This window comes from Microcaecilia unicolor, chromosome 6, assembly GCF_901765095.1.
Source record: "Microcaecilia unicolor chromosome 6, aMicUni1.1, whole genome shotgun sequence".
NCBI classification, from domain to species: domain Eukaryota; kingdom Metazoa; phylum Chordata; class Amphibia; order Gymnophiona; family Siphonopidae; genus Microcaecilia; species Microcaecilia unicolor.
In genome coordinates, this window is record NC_044036.1 from 337,493,730 (window position 1) to 337,513,879 (window position 20,150).

The 20,150-nt window shown below is 50.4% G+C and overlaps 1 protein-coding gene across 1 annotated transcript in view; it reads right to left on the minus strand.

The window, feature by feature from the left end:
- Positions 1-20,150, minus strand: part of SDK2 (sidekick cell adhesion molecule 2) — a 655,374-nt gene that overhangs the window by 42,146 nt on the left and 593,078 nt on the right. Inside the window, exons 31-35 of the mRNA XM_030208539.1 lie at positions 19,648-19,751; positions 19,413-19,483; positions 16,877-17,012; positions 5,425-5,526; positions 2,742-2,857 (exon numbers count right to left, since the gene is read on the minus strand). Coding sequence (XP_030064399.1) covers positions 2,742-2,857; positions 5,425-5,526; positions 16,877-17,012; positions 19,413-19,483; positions 19,648-19,751 — 529 coding nt within the window. The remainder of the gene's footprint in view (positions 1-2,741; positions 2,858-5,424; positions 5,527-16,876; positions 17,013-19,412; positions 19,484-19,647; positions 19,752-20,150) is intronic.

A 20,150-nucleotide genomic window follows, 5' to 3' on the forward strand; every position in this document is an offset into this window, starting at 1 on the left:
ACTTGACATCTCTGCAGGTCCAAAGTTTGATTTCAAGCCCTCTGGGGACCAGGACATACCTTGTGTACCTGAATGTAGTTCACCTTGAGCTATCACTGAAAAAGATGTGAGCGAAATCCAATTTAAAAAAAGTATTTGAGGTAATATGGATCTAACTTCAAAATCATCTGATTCATCTGATTTCTGTGTTTCTATATTTCCCAAATGTAAACTAATGTCGGACTTTTATAAAATTCCAAACTTATTCTATTTTTCCCGTTCTATCAGTATTCAAGATGCTTGGCTTAAGGATCTGGATATAAATCTTGATAATATTGATTGGTCTCATTTATGGCTCAAATCATTCCACTACATAGAGCAATCTGGACCCCTAAGAAAAAATGGAAAGTGAGTTTCTCCCCTAACAACTCCTGTTGGCATTGTAACAAATCAGAAGCTACATTAACCCATATGATATGTTTATATCGAATGATTAAGCTGTTCTGAATGCAAATTTGGAAATACATCCAAGCTATATTTCACTGTCAAACCAAGCTCTCAATTGAAATTTTTTTTTTATTTTTGGTAGATCCTCAATTAGATGTGCAGGAATCAGATCTCAGACTTTTTGATATTCTAATCTCCACTGCCCTGCAGATGATTCTAGGCAACTGGAAAAATGCAAACATGTTAGATGCTAAATTCTGATGGAACACAATATGTATGATAGCAAAATTTAAATTAAAATCTGCTGAAAACACCCCCCAAATAACCTACAGGCCATTCTTCAGACATGGAAACTCCTGGATACCTATTTTAAACAAGATTTGTCATCGTTTTGACATTCTATATATGGCTATATAAAGGTTCAAGGCAACCGGTGTCTTATAGCTCCGCATATTACCCCCCCCCATTTATTAAGCCGTGCTAGCGGCTGCCGATGTGCTAATACCAACACAGCCCATTAAGACTTTGAATGGACTGTGTCGGCATTGCCGAGCAGCTTAGTAAACAGGGGGATACTTTGATACAGAACACCACCAGTTTATTGTGTCTCTATATATAACATCTCCTTTTTTAAAATTATAGTTTTTTTTTCATAATTGTTATTTATATTTCTACTTGAGCATGTAATGTATTTCTCTGATGAAACATCATTTTGTATACGTTTTGTTACTTAAAAAAATAATAAAAAAGATTTGAACCAAAAAAAAAACATTTTTGTGAACTGCTGTTCTCTCAAGTACTGTACAACAGCACCACCATGTGACCATAACTGGAGTTGCACTGTCATCTGTAGGTTGTCCATTCTTTCCCTGTGAGGAGCCCTCAAGTTGCTCTGTCTTGGAAGACCTCAGGGGTGGCTACCATACAAGCCTCTGATGCAGGGGCGTATCTGTACTCCGGTGGTAGGGGGGGCCAGAGCCAGAGGGAGGGGGCACATTTTAGCCCCCCCCGCCACCGACCCCCCCCCGCCATTGTCAGAGCCCCCACCGCCACCAATGACTCTCTCCACCCCCCTCCCGCCGCCAACCCTCCCCCGCTGCCGTTGCTTAACTTTGCTGGCGGGGGGCCCCAACCCCCGCCAGCCGAGGTCCGCTTCCACCTGCCGCTGCCTTAAAAACTACTTCTTCAGCCGGCGGGGGACCCCAAACCCCCGCCAGCCGCCCCGAGGTGTTTAAAGTTCATCTTCGGCCTCCGTGGCCGTGCTGCTGATAGGAGCTGTTGAATCCACTTCGGAGTCTGACGTCGTTGTACGTGCTGCGACAACAGGGTTTGGGGTCCCCCGCCGGCTGAAGAAGTAGTTTTTAAGGCAGCGGCAGGTGGAAGCGGACCTCGGCTGGCGGGGGTTGGGGTCCCCCGCCAGCAAAAGTAAGCAACGGCAGTGGGGGAGGGTTGATGGCGGTAGGGGGGTCCAGGGCAAAATCTGCGGGGGCCCAGGCCCCTGTGGCCCCACGCAGATACGCCCCTGCTCTGATGTAAAAGCACTAAGAACCAGGGACAGTCCTAGGAAAGGAGAACCAAGATAGATCACTGAAAATGCTGAAAAAATTGGAGTGAAGGGGAGTTTTAGGAAGCCAAAGCAGGAATATTCCAGGGAGCTCTCCTTTATAAGAGGGTGGATTGGACAGAGAAACAGGTGAAACTAGCTGTGCCCCTCCGCCAAATGCCTGGACAAAACAACACAAGCAAAACAAATGACAGAGAGTTTCAAGTAACAAACAGAACAACAGAACAATACAACACAAAAGCCCTCTTACTGCTGAAGAAATATTCAAGAAAGGGGTAGATGATGTATCAAAAACAAGGGGCTGGGGTGCAGCCAGAAGCGTACTTTCAGAAAATCCTAGGCAGCAGAACATTTTCAGTTGATTGTGATTTGATGGATAGGTTTGTTTTTTTTGTATATCATAATAACATTTTGCCGTGTAATAGCCTGTGCTTTTAAAAAATGAAAACGATGCAAAAGGCACATCTCTGGGTGTCCTATTCATCCTGCAGAAAACAGAATTCCGGGCAGCCTGTGATCCTTTTAATGGAGCAATGTAGAAATTCCCCAAAGATGATGACACATATGAAATTTGATAGAATATTGGGGGGGAGGGGGAGGGAGCCCCACTAACTCACGACTAATCTTCAGACACGAGTTCAAGTGTTCTCCTGATCCTCTGTGTGACCCAGGGCAGAGCACTTTATCTGCCTGTGTCTCTCTTCTGATACTCACTCTGCATGGCCCTGGAGGAGTCCGGTTCTAGTTTTACCTTATAGCCCTGGATGTCCCCATTTTGTGCCTCCAGAGGTGGCGGCTCCCATGTCACATCCAGCTGCGTTGCGGTGCTGCTCTGAATTGCTACATTCTGTGGAGGCGCCGTAGGCACTGCGTGAGAGAGAACAGTGGGATGAGAGAACAACAGGGTCAGGTTCAATTCCCGGCACAGGCAGCTCCTTGTGACTCTGGGCAAGTCACTTAACCCTCCATTGCTCCATGTAAGCCGCATTGAGCCTGCCATGAGTGGGAAAGTGCGGGGTACAAATGTAACAAAAATAAATACTGGGCCCTAGGCAAACATATATTTATGGCCCCCCTCCTCCACCATCATTTCACCTCTCCAGAGTGGTTCCACTGGTTATCTCCAAAGACTCTGTGCAGAGCTCAGCTTCCCCCCACAGCCTTTGCAGCTCAACCCCGCCTTCCTATTGGCTACATCCTACCACAGTTTCCGAACTGGAAGGGGGAGGGGGAGTACGGAAAGCTGTAGTGGGCTAAACTCCGAAAAATATCCACACATAGCCATCCATCTCGCTTCGAGACAGAACTTCACAAATGTTTAGAACAGTGGCTTAGCTAAGGGGGGGCCATGGGGGCCTGGACCCCCCAAATTGGCTCTGGGACCCCAAGTTTGGCTGGCAGAGCTTGGGATCCATCGCCGCTGCGCACCCCCCCCACGGGTGCAGCGGCGTTTGTCCCCCCAGGGTGCAGCATGACACCCCCCCGGCGCAATAACACCCCCCCCCGGGTGCAATGACACCCCCCCTCCCCGGCGCATCAAGCCCCCCCCCCCGGGTGAATTCTTGGCTACTGGAGGGTGCAGAGAGCAGCCGCGGGCCTGTCGGCTCCACTGGCTCCCTCTGCCCTGGAACAGGAAGTAACCTGTTCTGGAGCAGAGGGAGCAGGGAACCAGCGGAGCCGACAGGCGCACGGCTGCTCTCTGCACCCTCCAGCAGCGTGCAACCGGGGCGAACTGCCCCCCACCGCCCCGCCCTTGCTACGCCACTGCCAGCTACCACTAAATGTGTGCTGCTGTTGGGCCCACCCAGGCCCACCTGTGGCTACGTTACTGAATCATAAGGTAACCCGGGTCTCGTGGCTTTGTGTCTACTACGTTCTTAATATTTGAGAAATCATTTACAATCACTTAGCCTATGACGCTCAGGTGGCGTCGTCCACGTAGCCAGTGAGAGAGAGGCTGCACATGGCAGGTTCACAATGAAAGCTGAAGTCATTAAATCAGGGGGTCTCAACCCAGTCCTCAGGACATAACCTAGTCAGTCAGGGCTTTAGAAGATCCACAATGAATATTCATGAGATAGATCTGCATTCAATGGATATAGAGAACAAAGTTTGTCCTGTCCCCACCCTGCCCCCGCAAGCTTTGACCTCATCCTCATGGTAATTCCATTAAAATATTACTGTTAATGTGGATTTACCGCAGTTTACCATGGATTACCGCACGGTCCCATCCCTCATGCATTTGTACTGTGGATATCCTGAAAACCTCACTGGCTGGGTGTATCCCGAGCACTGGGTTGCGAACCCTTGTTCTAACAGCATTGGGCTCATAGACGCTGTCAGTTCTCTATTAACTGTTCGTGTAGGCTTTTGGATAGGCTTACCATATTTTGTCCCCCAAAAAGGAGGACACATGTCCCGCCCCTACCACCCACCCACCCACCCACCCTCTTTCACACCCCACCCCGCCCCCTTTCATGCCCTCGCTCTGCCCCCTTTCACGTCCGCCCCCTGTCACATTTTCCCCTCCCCCCTGTCACACACCCCGTCACCCCCCCTTCCCGTCAACCCCCTCCTATTACCTTACTACTGCTCTGGTGGTCTAGTGATCTCTTCGGAGCAGGAAAGAGCCCCCTCTTTCCTGCCCGGAGCGCTGCCCTGCATGCTTCCTTCCTGTTGCTGATCTCGGCGCCGATTCAAAATGGCCGCCGAGAGTTGAAGTCTCGCGAGGTCACCTCAACTCTCGGTGTCCATTTTGAATCGGCTCCGATGATCAGCAACAGGAAGGAAGCATGCAGGGCAGTGCTCCGGGCAGGAAAGACGGGGCTCTTTTCTGCCCCGAAGGCGGAAGAGGTCACTAGACCACCAAGGCAGTAGTAAGTAAGGGAAGGGGAGGCTAGGAATCTGGACGACCCGCCCACCAGCCTGCCCGGACATGTCCAGAAATCCGGACAAACGGGCAGATTGGCAAAACCCGCCCGGTTGCCCGGACATGTCCTCAAAAAGAGGACATGTCCTGGTAGTTCCAGACACATGGTAACCCTACTTTTGGAGGATCGGCCATCCTCTTCCTCACTGGAGGAATGATGTTGTGGGGGGCTGCAATGGAGATGCCTGTCTCACGTATTCATATGATGGATGAGCTGGATGTTCATATTCAGGTTAGGCTCTGGGGCTTGGTGATGACGTTTCCGTTAAGACCACTTACAGAGGGGGTTAGTACCCACATTGGCGTGAGGCTAGGTGGTGATCTGATGTGATAGTGGCAAAATTCATCCGGCTATTCAGTTACTTGAGGGGAGAGGGGCATTTAAGAACATAAGCACCGCCATACTGGGAAAAGACCAAGGGTCCATCAAGCCCAGCATCCTGTCTCCGACAGTGGCCAATCCAGGCCTCAAGAACCCGGCAAACCTCTGGCTTGTTCCACTCACCGGCTTCTCCAACAAAAACTTCTTGTGGAGGGCTGGATGGCCCCTCCCCCACTGCATTGTACACAGTCATTCGGATCTCATAGCGCCGGTGTTTGTTGAGGTCTGCAAAACATTCCAGAGAGGTCAGTGAATGACTGCAGAACCCTGAGCTTACAGAGTACAACCAGACCCATCTGAACCCAAAGTGTACAACTAAGCCAACCAGAACTCACTATGGACCTCAAAGAGGTACATCAGACTAGGGTCGCCGAGAGGGGGGCGGGGGGAGGGGCAAAATTCCCCAGCACCAGGGTCTCTTGCCCTTTCCTGCTCCCAGGCCGTCGGTGCCGCAGTCCCCAGTCTCCACCTACCTACCCTCAGTTCCCTTCTGTCTTCCATCCGACCACCTTCATTAAAAAAAAAAATCTCAAATTCAGCAGCGCAGCGCCTTCTGTGTGAAAGTGGCAGATCACCTCGGGCGGGCCTTCCCTCACTGTGTCCCGCCCTCCTCTAATGTAACTTCCTATTTCCACGAGGGCGGGACACAGTGAGGGAAGGCCCGCCCGAGGCGATCTGCCACTTTCACACAGAAGGCGCTGCGCTGCTGATTTTGTGATTTTTTTTTAAATGAAGGTGGTCGGATGGCAGACAGAAGGGAGCTGAGGGTAGTTAGTTGGAGACTGGGGACTGCAGCGCCAGTGGCCTGGGAGCAGCAGAAGGAGGCGACAGCAGTAGCGATTGGTGGGAGGTGGGGGCGATCCTTGGGGGGGGGGGGCTGGGGCACCCTTGCCCCAGGCCCAGCTCAGTCTCTTGGCGGCCCTGCATCAGACCCACTAAAACCCAGATTCTTGGTGTTCCCCTTCCCTAGTCTGTTGAGCTTTCTGCCACTCTGTCCCCAAACTTTCTCTCTTTCTATCGCTTCCCTTAAATCTTGCTGACATCAGGGAGCCATCAAACACAAAGACTCCATTTATATCTCATCAGGAAGCCATCACAAACAGACTGGTAGTTTTCATGTCCTCCCACCTACAGTGGCCTCATGTGACAGAGAAGCAGTATGCAGCTCTCCATGGAGATACTTGCAGTGCTGTTCTCCAGTCAGCCAGCAGGTGCCACTCTAAAAGTCAGGCTCAGCTCACTGGGACTGGGAAAGCTGCTTTGTCTGAGTAGTGTTCTCAATCCCATATGCAGGGCCAGTCCTAGGGTCTCTGGTGCCCCCCTGCAGACTATTTACCTCCGTCCCAGCGGCCGCGTCATTTCAAAGCCCTGCCCGTCTCTAGCCTTCCCTCCCTTCGTGAGTTCATTCCGCAGAGTCCCGCCTTCTGACGTCATTTCCTCGAGGGCGGGACTCTGAGGGAACAAACTCATGGAGGGAAGGCTAGAGACGGGCAGGGCTTTGACATGACGCGGCCGCTGGGACGGAGGAAAATAACAGATTTAAACCCCCAAGGGTGGCGCGGTATGGCGGCGCAGCGCTGCAGCGACACCCTTGAAGGCAGGCGCCCCCCTGCGGTGCTTACCCCGCTTACTGGGTTTGACCGGCCCTGCCCATATGGCCTGAGCCCAGGGTCCTGGAAGGACAGTTACTATAAAAATTGTATAACGGAAAGGACCAACTTACTGTCTAATTCATAGCGGGTGAGACTGGACTCACTCAGGTTTCGGATGGTATAGACAGCTACCCTCAGGACAGAAGCATGAAGAGAGGAGGAGCAAAGCAGTGAGTGAGATTGTTAGTCCATTCAAATACTTCCAGCAGCTGGACAGAAGCTTTAGTGACACAGCAGAGAGAGTCTGACACAACAGTAGCCTCAATACAAGAGAAAGGACAATTATACAGCAGAGGGTAAAACAGGATCTGGTAAAAGTGCTAAAGCATGTCAGTCCTTGAAGGTTGCAAACAGACCAGAGTTCAGGAAATCTCTAATTAATATGCATGACATAGTTTTCATGTCCACTACCCTCACTATATGGAAATTAATCTCGTGCTCATTCATTAGGGGTATCCTGAAAACCTGGCCCGTTTGTGGTCCTCAAGGACTGAGCTTGGACACGTCTTTATGCTGTCTACAGTAGAGGCACTGCACAGATGTTACAGGCAGCAGCGGTGGGCTTGGGCCGGCTTCAGCGCTTTCCAGCTGCTGCCATTTTACACACAGCGAAGCATCGAAGCACATAGCCGTCCTGCAGGATTTATTTTTTGCCTGGGTTATTGGAGTCTCCACAGAGGAAATGAAATACCGTAACATGTACAGGTTTATAGGGTGGAGTAAAGGGGGAGAGATGTACGTGCCCTTTACCTCAACCTGTGGTTCACAGGTACAGAGATTCTAGTCTCTACCCGATTTCCTATCCCCAGTGGCGTTCCTAGGATGGCTGACACCCGGGGCGGATCACCGATGTGCCCCCCCCCCGGGTGCAGCGACCCCCCCCACCCCCGGCGAAAGGACACACTTCCCCCTGGCGAAAGGACACACCTCCCCCTGGCGAAAGGACACCCCCCCCCGGGTGGACTTTTACCTGCTTCGGGGGGGGGGGGGGGGGTGCCGCGCGCCTGTTGGCTTCGCTCGTTCCATGCTCCCTCTGCCCCGGAACAGGAACCTGTTCCGGGGCAGAGGGAGCACGGAACGAGCAGAGCAGACAGGCGCGCGGCACCCCCCCCCCCCCCCCCCAGCGGTGTGTACCCGGGATGGACGGCCCCCCCCCCGGTATGCCACTGCCTATTCCATGACAATGTCACAAACTCCCCTTGATCTCTGGTGTCCTCTGTCCCTATCCCGGGTTTTTCTGTTACTGGTTTTGCCACCCCCTCCTCTGCCACCCTGTCTTCCTTTCTGCCTCATACCGGGACCCTCTGCTCTTATACTTCCCTTTGGGTGCATTATTTATTCTTTCAGGGGTGTAATACTCCACAGGTTGCCCAAAGTCAGGCGCCTGAATGATGCTGGCTAAGCGCAGATTCTGTACTAGGAATTACGCATGCAATTGGTGCTATAGAACGCTGGCATCAGTCTGCAGTTACGCTCCTGAATTTAGGTGTGCACACGGATGCGAACTCAAAGGCTGGTGTACATGTTCATGTGTAAGGGATAGTACGGGAGTGGAGGAGTGGCCTAGGGGATAGTGCAGCAGCCTGAGACTCTGGGCAACCAGGCTCAATTCTCACTGCAGCTCCTTGTGACTGGGGGCTAGAGAATGACACAGGGACAAGGTTTGTCCCCATGGGCTCTGTCTCTGTCCCTACCCCATCCCCACAGGCTCTGTCCCCAGCCCAACCCTGTGGGCTCTGTCCTAATCTGCAGAAGCCTCAAACACTTATGATTTTATATTTAAATCTTTTTATTAAAGTATAAAAAGGAAGAATATGCTGGACTGTTGTTTATAAATCACAAATAGAAAACAATAATAACAACAAGTTATATTACCCCCCCCCCACACCCTTCCATCCCGAACAATAGCTGATTTCTACTATCCCAAGTAGAGGAGTGTGGTAGCTGTGTTAGTCCACTCTTAAGGTTATCAATAGAAATCAAACAAAATAAAATACTGATATTCAACATAAAGGGATCTTTCACTTGCTCATCTTCCAATGTGGTATATATCATTCAGTGTAAAAAATGTAAGGAAGGATGCTATATTGGAGAAACAGGCCAGATGCTTAAGACAAGATTCAATTTACATAGACATCACATGAACAATACTGGTGCCAGTAGGGCTCCCACCCCTGTTGGTCAGCATTTTACAGGACCAGGACACTGTACCAGTGATTTCACAGTGAGAATCCTGAAAGGTAACTTTAAAACCATACAAGAACGTAAGACCTTTGAAGTCAGAATGATTGAATATTTTAACACCCAACAGAAAGGACTTAACAAGGATCTGGGGTTCCTAGCCCATTATAAACCATAAAGCTGTATGTCTCTGTTGATCACCCTCCCCTCACCTATCCACACCCACCCTGTTAGAATATCAATGATATGCTTTGATGTCCCCATGCATACCTCCGACCCACCCCCATCCTCCCACTCTGTCAGACTGTCATAGTAATGCTTGAATGTTTTCACTTATATACACTGTCAGCTAGCACATTTGCTTATTTCCGATCTGACGAAGAAGGGCAACCTTCGAAAGCTAATCAAGAAATGTATTAAGTTATGTCCAATAAAAAAGGTATCATCTTATTTTCTTTTCCATGTTTTATTTTGTTTGATTTCTATTACTATCCCAAGGAATCCTAGTCCACTCTGTTAAAATGTCCAGTTCTGTATGCCCTAGAAGGGAGAAATATGCTCTATGAAGCACTGTTATCATTTTTTAATCTGTGGATGAAGAAGAAGTCATCAACAATCTCAAGATTCAGTCTAGCTCTCCTGTCTTCCACCATCCCTCCTGCACTAGAAGATGTACTGGTAGCAGGAATGTACAGGATCCCCCATGCAAAGTTTGCTTGTGGCCAGCATATTTGCTTGTTTTTCCAAAAAATCAAAATATTGTCGGCTGCATCACTCAAACATAAATGACGGAAAATGACACAGGGACAAAGTTTGTCCCCATCCCCGCCCCCTCAGGCTCTTTCCCTGCTTCCCTGCAGTTACCACAGGTCTCGGTCCCCCTGTCATTACTCTGGGCGAGTCACTTAACCCTTCATTGCCCCAGGTACAAAATAAGTACCTGTATATAATATGTAAACCACTTTGATTGTAACCACAGAAAGGCGGTGTATCGAGTTCCATTGATTCCATTCACAATCTCAAAGAGTAGCAACATTCCATGTAGAACCTCAAAGAATAGCAAGATTCCGGAATCCCAAAGAGTAAGGAGTGGAGGAGTAGCCTAGTGGTTAGAGCAGTGGACATTGCTCCTAGGGAACTGGGTCTGATTCGCCATTGTAGCTCCTTGTGACTCTGGGGCAAGTCACTTAACCCTTCATTGCCCCAGGTACAAAATAAGTACCTATATATAATATGTTAACCACTTTGACTGTAACCACAGAAATGGAGTGTATCAAATCCCGTCGTCTTCACTTTTTCTATTACCTGCATGTGTATGTGCTAGACACACCCATGTCCTTCCCAGGTCCAGTCGCACTATGATTTTGCAGACTGAATTTGGCAATTATATACATCATTGGAGTCGACTCTGTGGGTGCTGTGGGTGCTTGAGCACCCCCAACATTGAGAAAATTCCTTGTATGTGACAAGGGAGGGGTCATTTCCATTGGGCTTAGCACCCCCAATAATTTTGAAAAGTTGGCTCCTATGATATACATCACTGCAAATTAGCACCAATTAAGTGTGTGGTTGGGAGGCGGGGATAGTGCTGGGCAGACTTATACGGTCTGTGCCAGAGCTGGTGGTTGGGAGGCGGGGATAGTGCTGGGCAGACTTGTACGGTCTGTGCCAGAGCCGGTGGTGGGAGGCGGGGCTGGTGATTGGGAGGCGGGGATAGTGCTGGCCAGACTTATACGGTCTGTGCCAGAGCTGGTGGTGGGAGGCGGGGCTGGTGGTTGGAAGGCGGGGATAGTGCTGGGCAGACTTATACGGTCTGTGCCAGAGCTGGTGGTTGGGAGGCGGGGATAGTGCTGGGCAGACTTGTACGGTCTGTGCCAGAGCCGGTGGTGGGAGGCGGGGCTGGTGATTGGGAGGCGGGGATAGTGCTGGCCAGACTTATACGGTCTGTGCCAGAGTTGGTGGTGGGAGGCGGGGCTGGTGGTTGGAAGGCGGGGATAGTGCTGGCCAGACTTATACGGTCTGTGCCAGAGCTGGTGGTGGGAGGCGGGGCTGGTGGTTGGAAGGCGGGGATAGTGCTGGGCAGACTTATATGGTCTGTGCCAGAACCGGTGGCGGGAGGCGGAGATGGTGCTGGGCAGACTTATAAGGTCTGTGCCAGAGCTGGTGGTGGGAGGTGGGGCTGGTGGTTGGGAAGCGGGGCTGGTGGTTGGGAGGCGGGGATAGTGCTGGCCAGACTTATACAGTCTGTGCCAGAGCTGGTGGTGGGAGGCAGGGATAGTGCTGGGCAGACTTATATGGTCTGTGCCAGAACCGGTGGCGGGAGGCGGAGATGGTGCTGGGCAGACTTATAAGGTCTGTGCCAGAGCTGGTGGTGGGAGGTGGGGCTGGTGGTTGGGAGGTGGGGATAGTGCTGGCCAGACTTATACGGTCTGTGCCAGAGCTGGTGGTGGGAGGCGGGGCTGGTGGTTGGGAGGCGGGGATAGTGCTGGCCAGACTTATACGGTCTGTGCCAGAGCTGGTGGTGGGAGGCGGGGCTGGTGGTTGGAAGGCGGGGATAGTTCTGGCCAGACTTATACGGTCTGTGCCAGAGCTGGTGGTGGGAGGCGGGGCTGGTGGTTGGGAGGTGGGGATAGTGCTGGCCAGACTTATACGGTCTGTGCCAGAGCTGTTGGTGGGAGGCGGGGCTGATGGTTGGGAGGCGGGGATAGTGCTGGGCAGACTTATAAGGTCTGTGCCAGAGCTGGTGGTGGGAGGTGGGGCTGGTGGTTGGGAGGTGGGGATAGTGCTGGCCAGACTTATACGGTCTGTGCCAGAGCTGGTGGTGGGAGGCGGGGCTGGTGGTTGGGAGGCGGGGATAGTGCTGGCCAGACTTATACGGTCTGTGCCAGAGCTGGTGGTGGGAGGCGGGGCTGGTGGTTGGAAGGCGGGGATAGTTCTGGCCAGACTTATACGGTCTGTGCCAGAGCTGGTGGTGGGAGGCGGGGCTGGTGGTTGGGAGGTGGGGATAGTGCTGGCCAGACTTATACGGTCTGTGCCAGAGCTGTTGGTGGGAGGCGGGGCTGATGGTTGGGAGGCGGGGATAGTGCTGGGCAGACTTATACGGTCTGTGCCAGAGCTAGTGGTGGGAGGCGGGGCTGGTGGTTGGGAGGAGGGGATAGTGCTGGGCAGACTTATACAGTCTGTGCCCTGAAAAGGACAGGTACAAATCAAGGTAAGGTATACACAAAAAGTAACACATATGAGTTTATCTTGTTGGGCAGACTGGATGGACCGTGCAGGTCTTTTTCTGCCGTCATCTACTATGTTACTATGTAAGTCCACTTATTGGCTGTTAATTCCAATTAGCACCTAATGGATGAATTAATTTATGCATGCAAATGCCTCTAAGGGCAGGGAGGCATCTTATGAAAACGGGAAGCTTTAAGACATGGATTTTCCACAAATGCAAGGAAAAGAAGGAGTCTTACTGCTGCCACTACACTCCATGCATGCTCCCTTTCCCTAGATTCTCTCTCCTGCTTCCTAGAGCAGCTCCCCCTAAGCAGAGGCAGGCCAGACCCACGACCCCCCCCCCCCCCCATGTGGGAAAACAGCAGAGTGTGAAGCAGCGAGGCACAGACGGACAATGTACTTTACCACATAGCAGCTTACACAGACTAGAAGAACACATTGCTCTGTCTGGTTGGCCATGTTCAAGTGAAGTGGAGGAGTGGCCTAGTGGTTAGGGTGGTGGACTTTGGTCCTGGGGAACTGAGTTCAATTCCCACTTCAGGCACAGGCAGCTCCTTGTGACTCTGGGCAAGTCACTTAACCCTCCATTGCCCCATGTAAGCCGCATTGAGCCTGCCATGAGGGGGAAAGCGCAGGGTACAAATGTAACAAAAATAAAATAGATACTATTGGAGATTCTACATGGAATGTTGCTACTATTGGAGATTCTACATGGAATGTTGCTATTCCACTAGCAACATTCCATGTAGAAGGCTGCGCAGGCTTCTGTTTCTGTGTGTCAGACTCACAGAAGCAGAAGCCTGTGCGGCCACATTGGTGATCTGCAAGGGCCGACTTCTACATGGAATGTTGCTACTATTGGAGATTCTACATGGAATGTTGCTATTCCACTATTCCACTAGCAACATTCCATGTAGAAGGCTGCGCAGGCTTCTGTTTCTGTGTGTCAGACTCACAGAAGCAGAAGCCTGTGCGGCCACATTGGTGATCTGCAAGGGCCGACTTCTACATGGAATGTTGCTAGTGGAATAGCAACATTCCATGTAGAATCTCAAATAGTAGCAACAGTGGAGGAGTGGCCTAGTGGTTAGGGTGGTGGACTTTGGTCCTGAGGAACTGAGTTCGGTTCCCACTTCAGGCACAGGCAGTTCCTTGTGACTCTGGGCCTCCATTGCCGCATTGAGCCTACCATGAGTGGGAAAGCGCAGGGTACAAATGTAACAAAAAAAAAAAACAAAAACAAAAACCAACATTGTCAGGGCTGGTAAAATGCTGACATTTGTGCATAACTTTGGAGCAGTAGATTGAAAAATGCAAACTGAAAGAGTGAATATGCTGCAGTCAGTCTGTATAATGACAGCTATAAACAGGGTCAGCCAGCGAGGCAGACCCTGGAGAAAAATTCACTGCTTCTTTCTAGGATAAGCAGCAAAAAAATTGGTTTTACTGTTCTGGGAGTTTGCCAGGTACTTGTGACCAACAGGATACTGGGCTTGATGGACCTTTGGTCTGTCCTAGTAATGGCTTATGTTCTAATTCAAAGTTTCCTTAAAAAGGCTAAAAAAAGGAAATCTACAGAGGCAGCTACAATGCCGCTGGAGTAATCAGAAATTTTATGAGACATTCAATATTTCCAGTTTGCCAGCCCTAATAATCTCTTTACATTTTGGAATGACGATTAAAGGGGGAAATGCAATTCTCCTGCCTTGATTGTCTTCTCTTCAGTGTCTGTTGACCTTCAAGTATCCAATAAACTGCTGATACTTCCTGAAATCTGTCTTCTATCTACCTGTGGGTAAATTCTCAATTAGCAGTAGGACTGAGGGAAATACAGGGGCCCCTCTTCTAAAAGGTGTTATATAATGCAGGATTTTAACGTGCAGTAAGCCAAAATCGAGCGCTGCATCAGGAAAGGGAGTGCCCTCTATTTTTTTATTACAGGTGGTGCGTTAACATTCTGATTAATCGTTAACCCTACGTAGAGGCATTTGGCACCTCTTTTATAGGAAGTGGTAAATCTTTATGTTCATTAAAAGATTCATATAATGCCTTAGCTGCAACGCAGGACAAGGCGGTTAACAGAGAGCAAATTATAATAACATAAAGTAAATGAAATGAACTCCAATAAATGACAGGAAAGCAATCAGTCATCGGAGAACAATTCAGAACAAGCAAACAAACAGTAGACAACAGCAGAGAGAGAAACAGTTGCTTAGTTACAATAAAATATAAAAAAATAAAATATAACAAGAAACCTAGCAACAGAAGCAAAACAACTAAAACAGAACAACAACAACAACAAAACTCGAAACACAACAAAACAAAAAATGAAAACAAAAACTACAGATGGAACCTACATTAGTTATTTAGGTTTTGCTCACACCTTTTCCAGTAGTAGCTCAGGGTGAGTTACATTCAGGTACTCTGGATATTTCTCTGTCCCAGGAGGGCTCACAATCTTGGTTTGTACCTGAGGCAATGGAGGGTTAAGTGACTTGCCCAAGATCACAAGGAGCAGCAGTGGGATTTGAACTGGCCACCTCTGGATTGCAAGACTGGTGCTCTAACCACTAGGCCACTCCTCCACCCCAAAGAATCTTGTTACTCTTTGGGGTTCTACATGGAATGTTGCTACACTTTTGAAATTCTACATGGAATCTTTATGGAATCTTGTTATTCTTAGAATTCTAGAATCTTTATTTATTTAGATTTTGCTCACACCTTTTCCAGTAGTAGCTCAGGGTGAGTTACATTCAGGTACTCTGGATATTTCTCTGTCCCAGGAGGGCTCACAATCTTGGTTTGTACTTGAGGCAATGGAGAGTTAAGTGACTTGCCCAAGATCACAAGGAGCAGCAGTGGGATTTGAACCAGCCACCTCTGGGTTCCAAGACCAGTTTGCTAACCACTAGGCCACTCCTCAGCACATTAACTCTGCATTAGGTAGTTAGCATGTGGCAAGTGTAACACGATAGCCGTCTAATGTTTCCACGTCCCCTCTCTGGACATGCCACGCCCCCTGACAAAGAAATTCAAAAAAATTAACGTGGTCGCGTGGTAGCCTGTTTCTGCATGTTAGCGTATGTTAAGCGCTTAACACTGTTTAGTAGAAGAGACCCCTCCCTTAGTTTTCCACTCTACTCTGAGCTGCTGAGAGGGCCAATCTTTTTCCTGGGGCGGGGGTGAAACAACTGTCTGTGACCCCCTTCCACAGAAGAGAGCATCGTTCAGTGTCAGGACAACATTTTCAATGTAAAAATCTCCAGCAGACGTTGTGAACTCAAATACACGAAAACAGTGATAAACACCTGGATCCCAGGTTCCGAGAACCAAATCATTAGCCCACCCTGAATTGTTCCTCTAGAGAACTGTTAATTTCAGGTTCTTTGAAGCAAATATCCTGAAAGAGCAACATAAAAAGGGATTTTGGTGATGTTACTGGAAAAGTCATCTGTCGCCTGTGATGTCCTTCCTAGAGAGTAACAGTCAATTCTGCTCAGGGCTAGATGCATCAACCAAACGTTAAAAAATCTAAATCGTAAAAGTGCTTAACGAATTTGAAACAACGAAGAATGCACAAAAATAAAAACAGCTCAGAAATGTTCGGTGCGGTATTGAAAAGTACAATGTATCAAGCGTAGGTAATCCCTGTCGTTAATTTGCCCCTTAAGCATGCGCAGAGCAGCCACAAACGTATTAAACCTACGTAGGTTGCTTACGTCAGACTGGGGCGTGCGAGGGGGGGATCCCGACCTGCAAGCCTTTTAGCTGTCTGATCTAGCAGAAGAGTGCAGTTGAAGATAACTCTAAAAAGAACGACCCTCGACCCTCCTAAATCCCCTTTTGTAACAAAAGACCTCTTTGCAGCTTGTTTACACTACTGGGAAAATTGGCTTTAGGGGATAGCAGAGAGTGTTAATTTTCAAAGCTGTTGGAGAAGGGGAGAGACAGGATTTTTAAGCTGCAGGGAGAAGCAGTATGTTTTGTTTTGTAATGATGCAGGGGAAAGTGTTTGTATCTCACTTTTCTTTTTAAACATGCTGGCTTGGATTTTTATGGTGCAGGGGGCAGCGGGGAGATGATAGCTCAGGCCTTAACGACAGGTCTGAGCGCACGTAAAAATTTCTGACGGTAAATGATTCGTTGCAATCGTCGGTATGGTTAGTGCATTCCGAATTGTCCACATTTCAATGGTAGTTTCTCCTTTGCATTCCGTTTTCGTTAGCTGCTTGCTTCGTAGGAAAAAGGCCTTTAATGCATGCAACGGTTAGGAATTTCCTTCGTTAAAGGGTTGTTAGAGGGTCGTTAAGGTTTAGTGCATCTAGCCCTGAGTCTGGTTCACAGGTTTCACCAGTATATACAGAAAGGGGAGAGAGAGAGAGAAGATAAAGGCGGGGGGGGGGGGGGGGGGGGGGGGACATAAGAGAGAGAAACAGAGAGACAGATTACTCTGTTCTCTTCCTAATTCTCTTCAGCTGGTAATGAATGACTTCACATATCAAATAACTCACAGGCCAGCTCGCTCCACTTCACACCGGGGTTATTTATATTTTTCATGGTGAAGCTCCTCAGTCCGTCGTAAATCAGCTCCCGGTACCGGATCCGAAAACCCAACAGGACACCGTTGATTTTGTCCTCTGCAGGAGGCTGAGAATAATCGAAGTTAGGTGACTACTGGTCCCTCAACCACCAAGACTAATCACGATCTCCTGTGACTGCCAAAATGTGAGATACTATCCCCCACCAGACCCACCAAAATTCCCCACATGCCCTTGCCTCTGCCGCCAGTCAATCATGAAATCTCCACCAGCAAAGGCTGCCATAGCCGCCGAAAGGGGGGCAGGGGGGACAAAATTCCACGGCGCCGCAGTCCCACCCGCCCTCCGTCGTCGACCGTCTGCCCCCCTGCATTGAAATCACAGTCTCACCTCCGTGAAAGCAGCGCTGCAGGCAGCAGAACGCCTCCCTTCGGCCCTCCTTCCCTCCCTGTGTCCCGCCCTCGTCTGATGTAACTTCCGTGAGGGCGGGACACAAGGAGGGAAGGAGGGCCGAAGGGAGGCGTTCTGCTGCCTGCAGTGCTGCTTTCACAGAGGTGAGACTGCGATTTCAATGCAGGGGGCCTGGCCCGGTGGCGGACGGAAGGGGGGTGGAGGGGAGCAGTGGCTGCGGCGATCTCGAGAGGGGGTGGGGTGGAGAGGGGTAGAGGGGGGGCAGTGGCGGCGGCGAGGGCAGCAGGGGCGAGGCCCAGGCCTGGCCCAGTCTCTCGGCGGCCCTGAAGGCTGCTGCCAATTCTACCTGCTGAATTATCATATCTGAAAGCAGGGGTGTAGCCAGACTTCAGCGGGAGGGGGGTCCAGAGCCCGAGGTGAGGGGGCACATTTCAGCCCCCCCTCCAGCGCCACCGACCCCCCCCGCCATTGCTGACCGCCGCCGACAACTCCACCACCAACAACTTTGACCCCCCCCTGCCGACGACCCTCTCGACCCCCCTCCCACCGCCAACCCTCCCCCGCTGCTGCCGTCGCCTACCCCAACCCCTGCCAGACGAGGTCCTCTTCTTCCGGCGCAAGGCTTCATTCTGTTTCTGTATGTCTGGTGGTTTGTAAGTGCAGGACGTCAGACTCACAGAAACAGAACGAAGCCTTGCGCCGGAAGAAGAGGACCTCGGCTGGAGGGGATTGGGGTCCCCCGGCAGCAAAGGTAGGCGACGGCGATGGCGGGTTAGCGGCGGGAGGGGGGGGTCGAGAGGGTTATCGGCAGGGGGGGTCCAGGGCCAAATCTACGGGGGCCCAGGCCCCCGTGGCCCCACGTAGCTACACCACTGTCTGAAAGCCTTAAACACAAGGCACAACATTTTAAAGGCAATTCTCACTGGCATAGGTAACCAATGCAATTCAGTTAGCACTGGAGTAATGTGGTTAGGTTTCTCTTTTGCTATGTTTTGAATTAACTGTAAGCTTTTTATATTGGCTTGAGTTATATCCTGAAAAAGTGAATTACAGTAATCAAGTCTATTGGTAAGAACAGCATGCACAATCTTAACCAAGATGGGGTGCATCAGCCCGCACCACTCCCGTCTCCTCCGTGTCCAGCGCCCCTCCCTGTACCTTAAAATTATCTCTGCTGCAGTCATCACCCGGGCAGCAGCAGTGGCACTCATAGGTTGCCTGTGGCCTGCACCGGAACTTCCTGTTTGAACAGTCCCACTCTTCACAAAACAGGAAGTTACATCAGAAGGGGTGGGACGGTTCAGAGAGAAAAGTCCCGCTGCAGGTTGCAGGCAGCCTATGAGTGTCACTGCCGCTGCTCAGGTGAAGACTGCAGCAGAGATGATTTTAAGGTACGGGCGGGGGGCTGGGTCTGACAGGAGGTGTGTATGAAACACATTCACCTTGTGTAAATGCGCCACTGAAGTTTGATTTACTTAAAAGTGGTTTCAATTGCCGAATAATACATAATGTGTTAACACTGCACAGTTAAGGATGGGGCTGGGGAACATTGCAATCAGGGGCATAGCCAGACCTCGTGGTGGGAGGGGGCCAGAACCTGAGGTGGGGGGGGGGGGGGGGGAAATTTTGGTCTGCTGCCCCTCCGCCACCTTGCCACTCTCCCCCCGCCGCCCTGCTGCTCCCTCCCCACCCACTGCTGCAGCAAATACCTTGGGGACCCCCGCCATCTGAAGCCTTCTCTGGCACTGCCGGGTTGCCTGCCCTGCTCTCTCTTACCCCTCATCTTCTGTACGCTCCTTTTAGTGAAACTGGCTCAATTTCACTAAAAGGAGCGTGCAGGACGTGAGGGGAAGAAAGAGCAGGGCAGGCAATAAGGCGCCGCCGGAGACTTGTGCTGGACAAGGCTTCAGCCGACGGGAGTTGGGGTCCCCTGCCAGCAAAACCAGGGGCCCAGAGGAAATTTGAGGGGGGCCCAGGCCCCTGTGGCCCCACATAGCTACGCCACTGATTGCAACTCTCTTCCTGCTCTTTGTGACTTTGATGTACCAACCTCCTGATCTAACTTTAAGAACTAGCGAGTGGCGTTTTGGGCACCTACCTGCCAGTGGATCAGCACCGAGGTTGTGGTGTGCGGAGTAACTGAAAGAATCGTAGGAGCCTCATCCGGAGCTGGGACGAGAGAAAAGATGAAAGGAGGGATATTTAGGATGAGATGATGACAAAAGGCTCACCGAAGGTCACCCACACCACCAAATGCGCAAGCGGTGACAGAGGAGCTTGCAGTGGGGGATTTCCAGCAAACCAGGGTAATTTATTCAAAAACAGACACTGACCAGCCTGCAGTGTGGTCAACGACTCCGATTCTTCACTGTACTCGGAGTCCCCAATGTCGTTAGTCGCCTTGACACGGATTTTGTATGAAGTGAAGGGTTTTAACCTGGAAAGGACAAGAAAAGGATGGAAATGGGGGAAAAATGTGGGTTTTGTCCTGTCCTTCCCCATTCTGATCTTACCCTGGGTACAACTGAATTAACCAGACAGTGACAGGAATCCAAATTTTCCAGTACACAGGTAAACGTGTAGGAAAGTTATGGTATCTTGAGAAAACGAACGAGTCGCCCATTCGCCAGTGTTTTCCTTCTAGCACTTTCCTTTGGGAAGTTTTCAGAAGAGAGCAAGGGGAGAGCGCAGTGCTCAGGTCATCAGGTACAAGAATCGGTCTTGGCTTTACAGTTGCTACTTCAGAAGTTTTTCGTACTCAAGAAGCGTTCAAGAGGAGATGAAAGCCCAGGACCGACTCACCCTTTGCATCAGGCAGGTACCCTATTCATGCCGC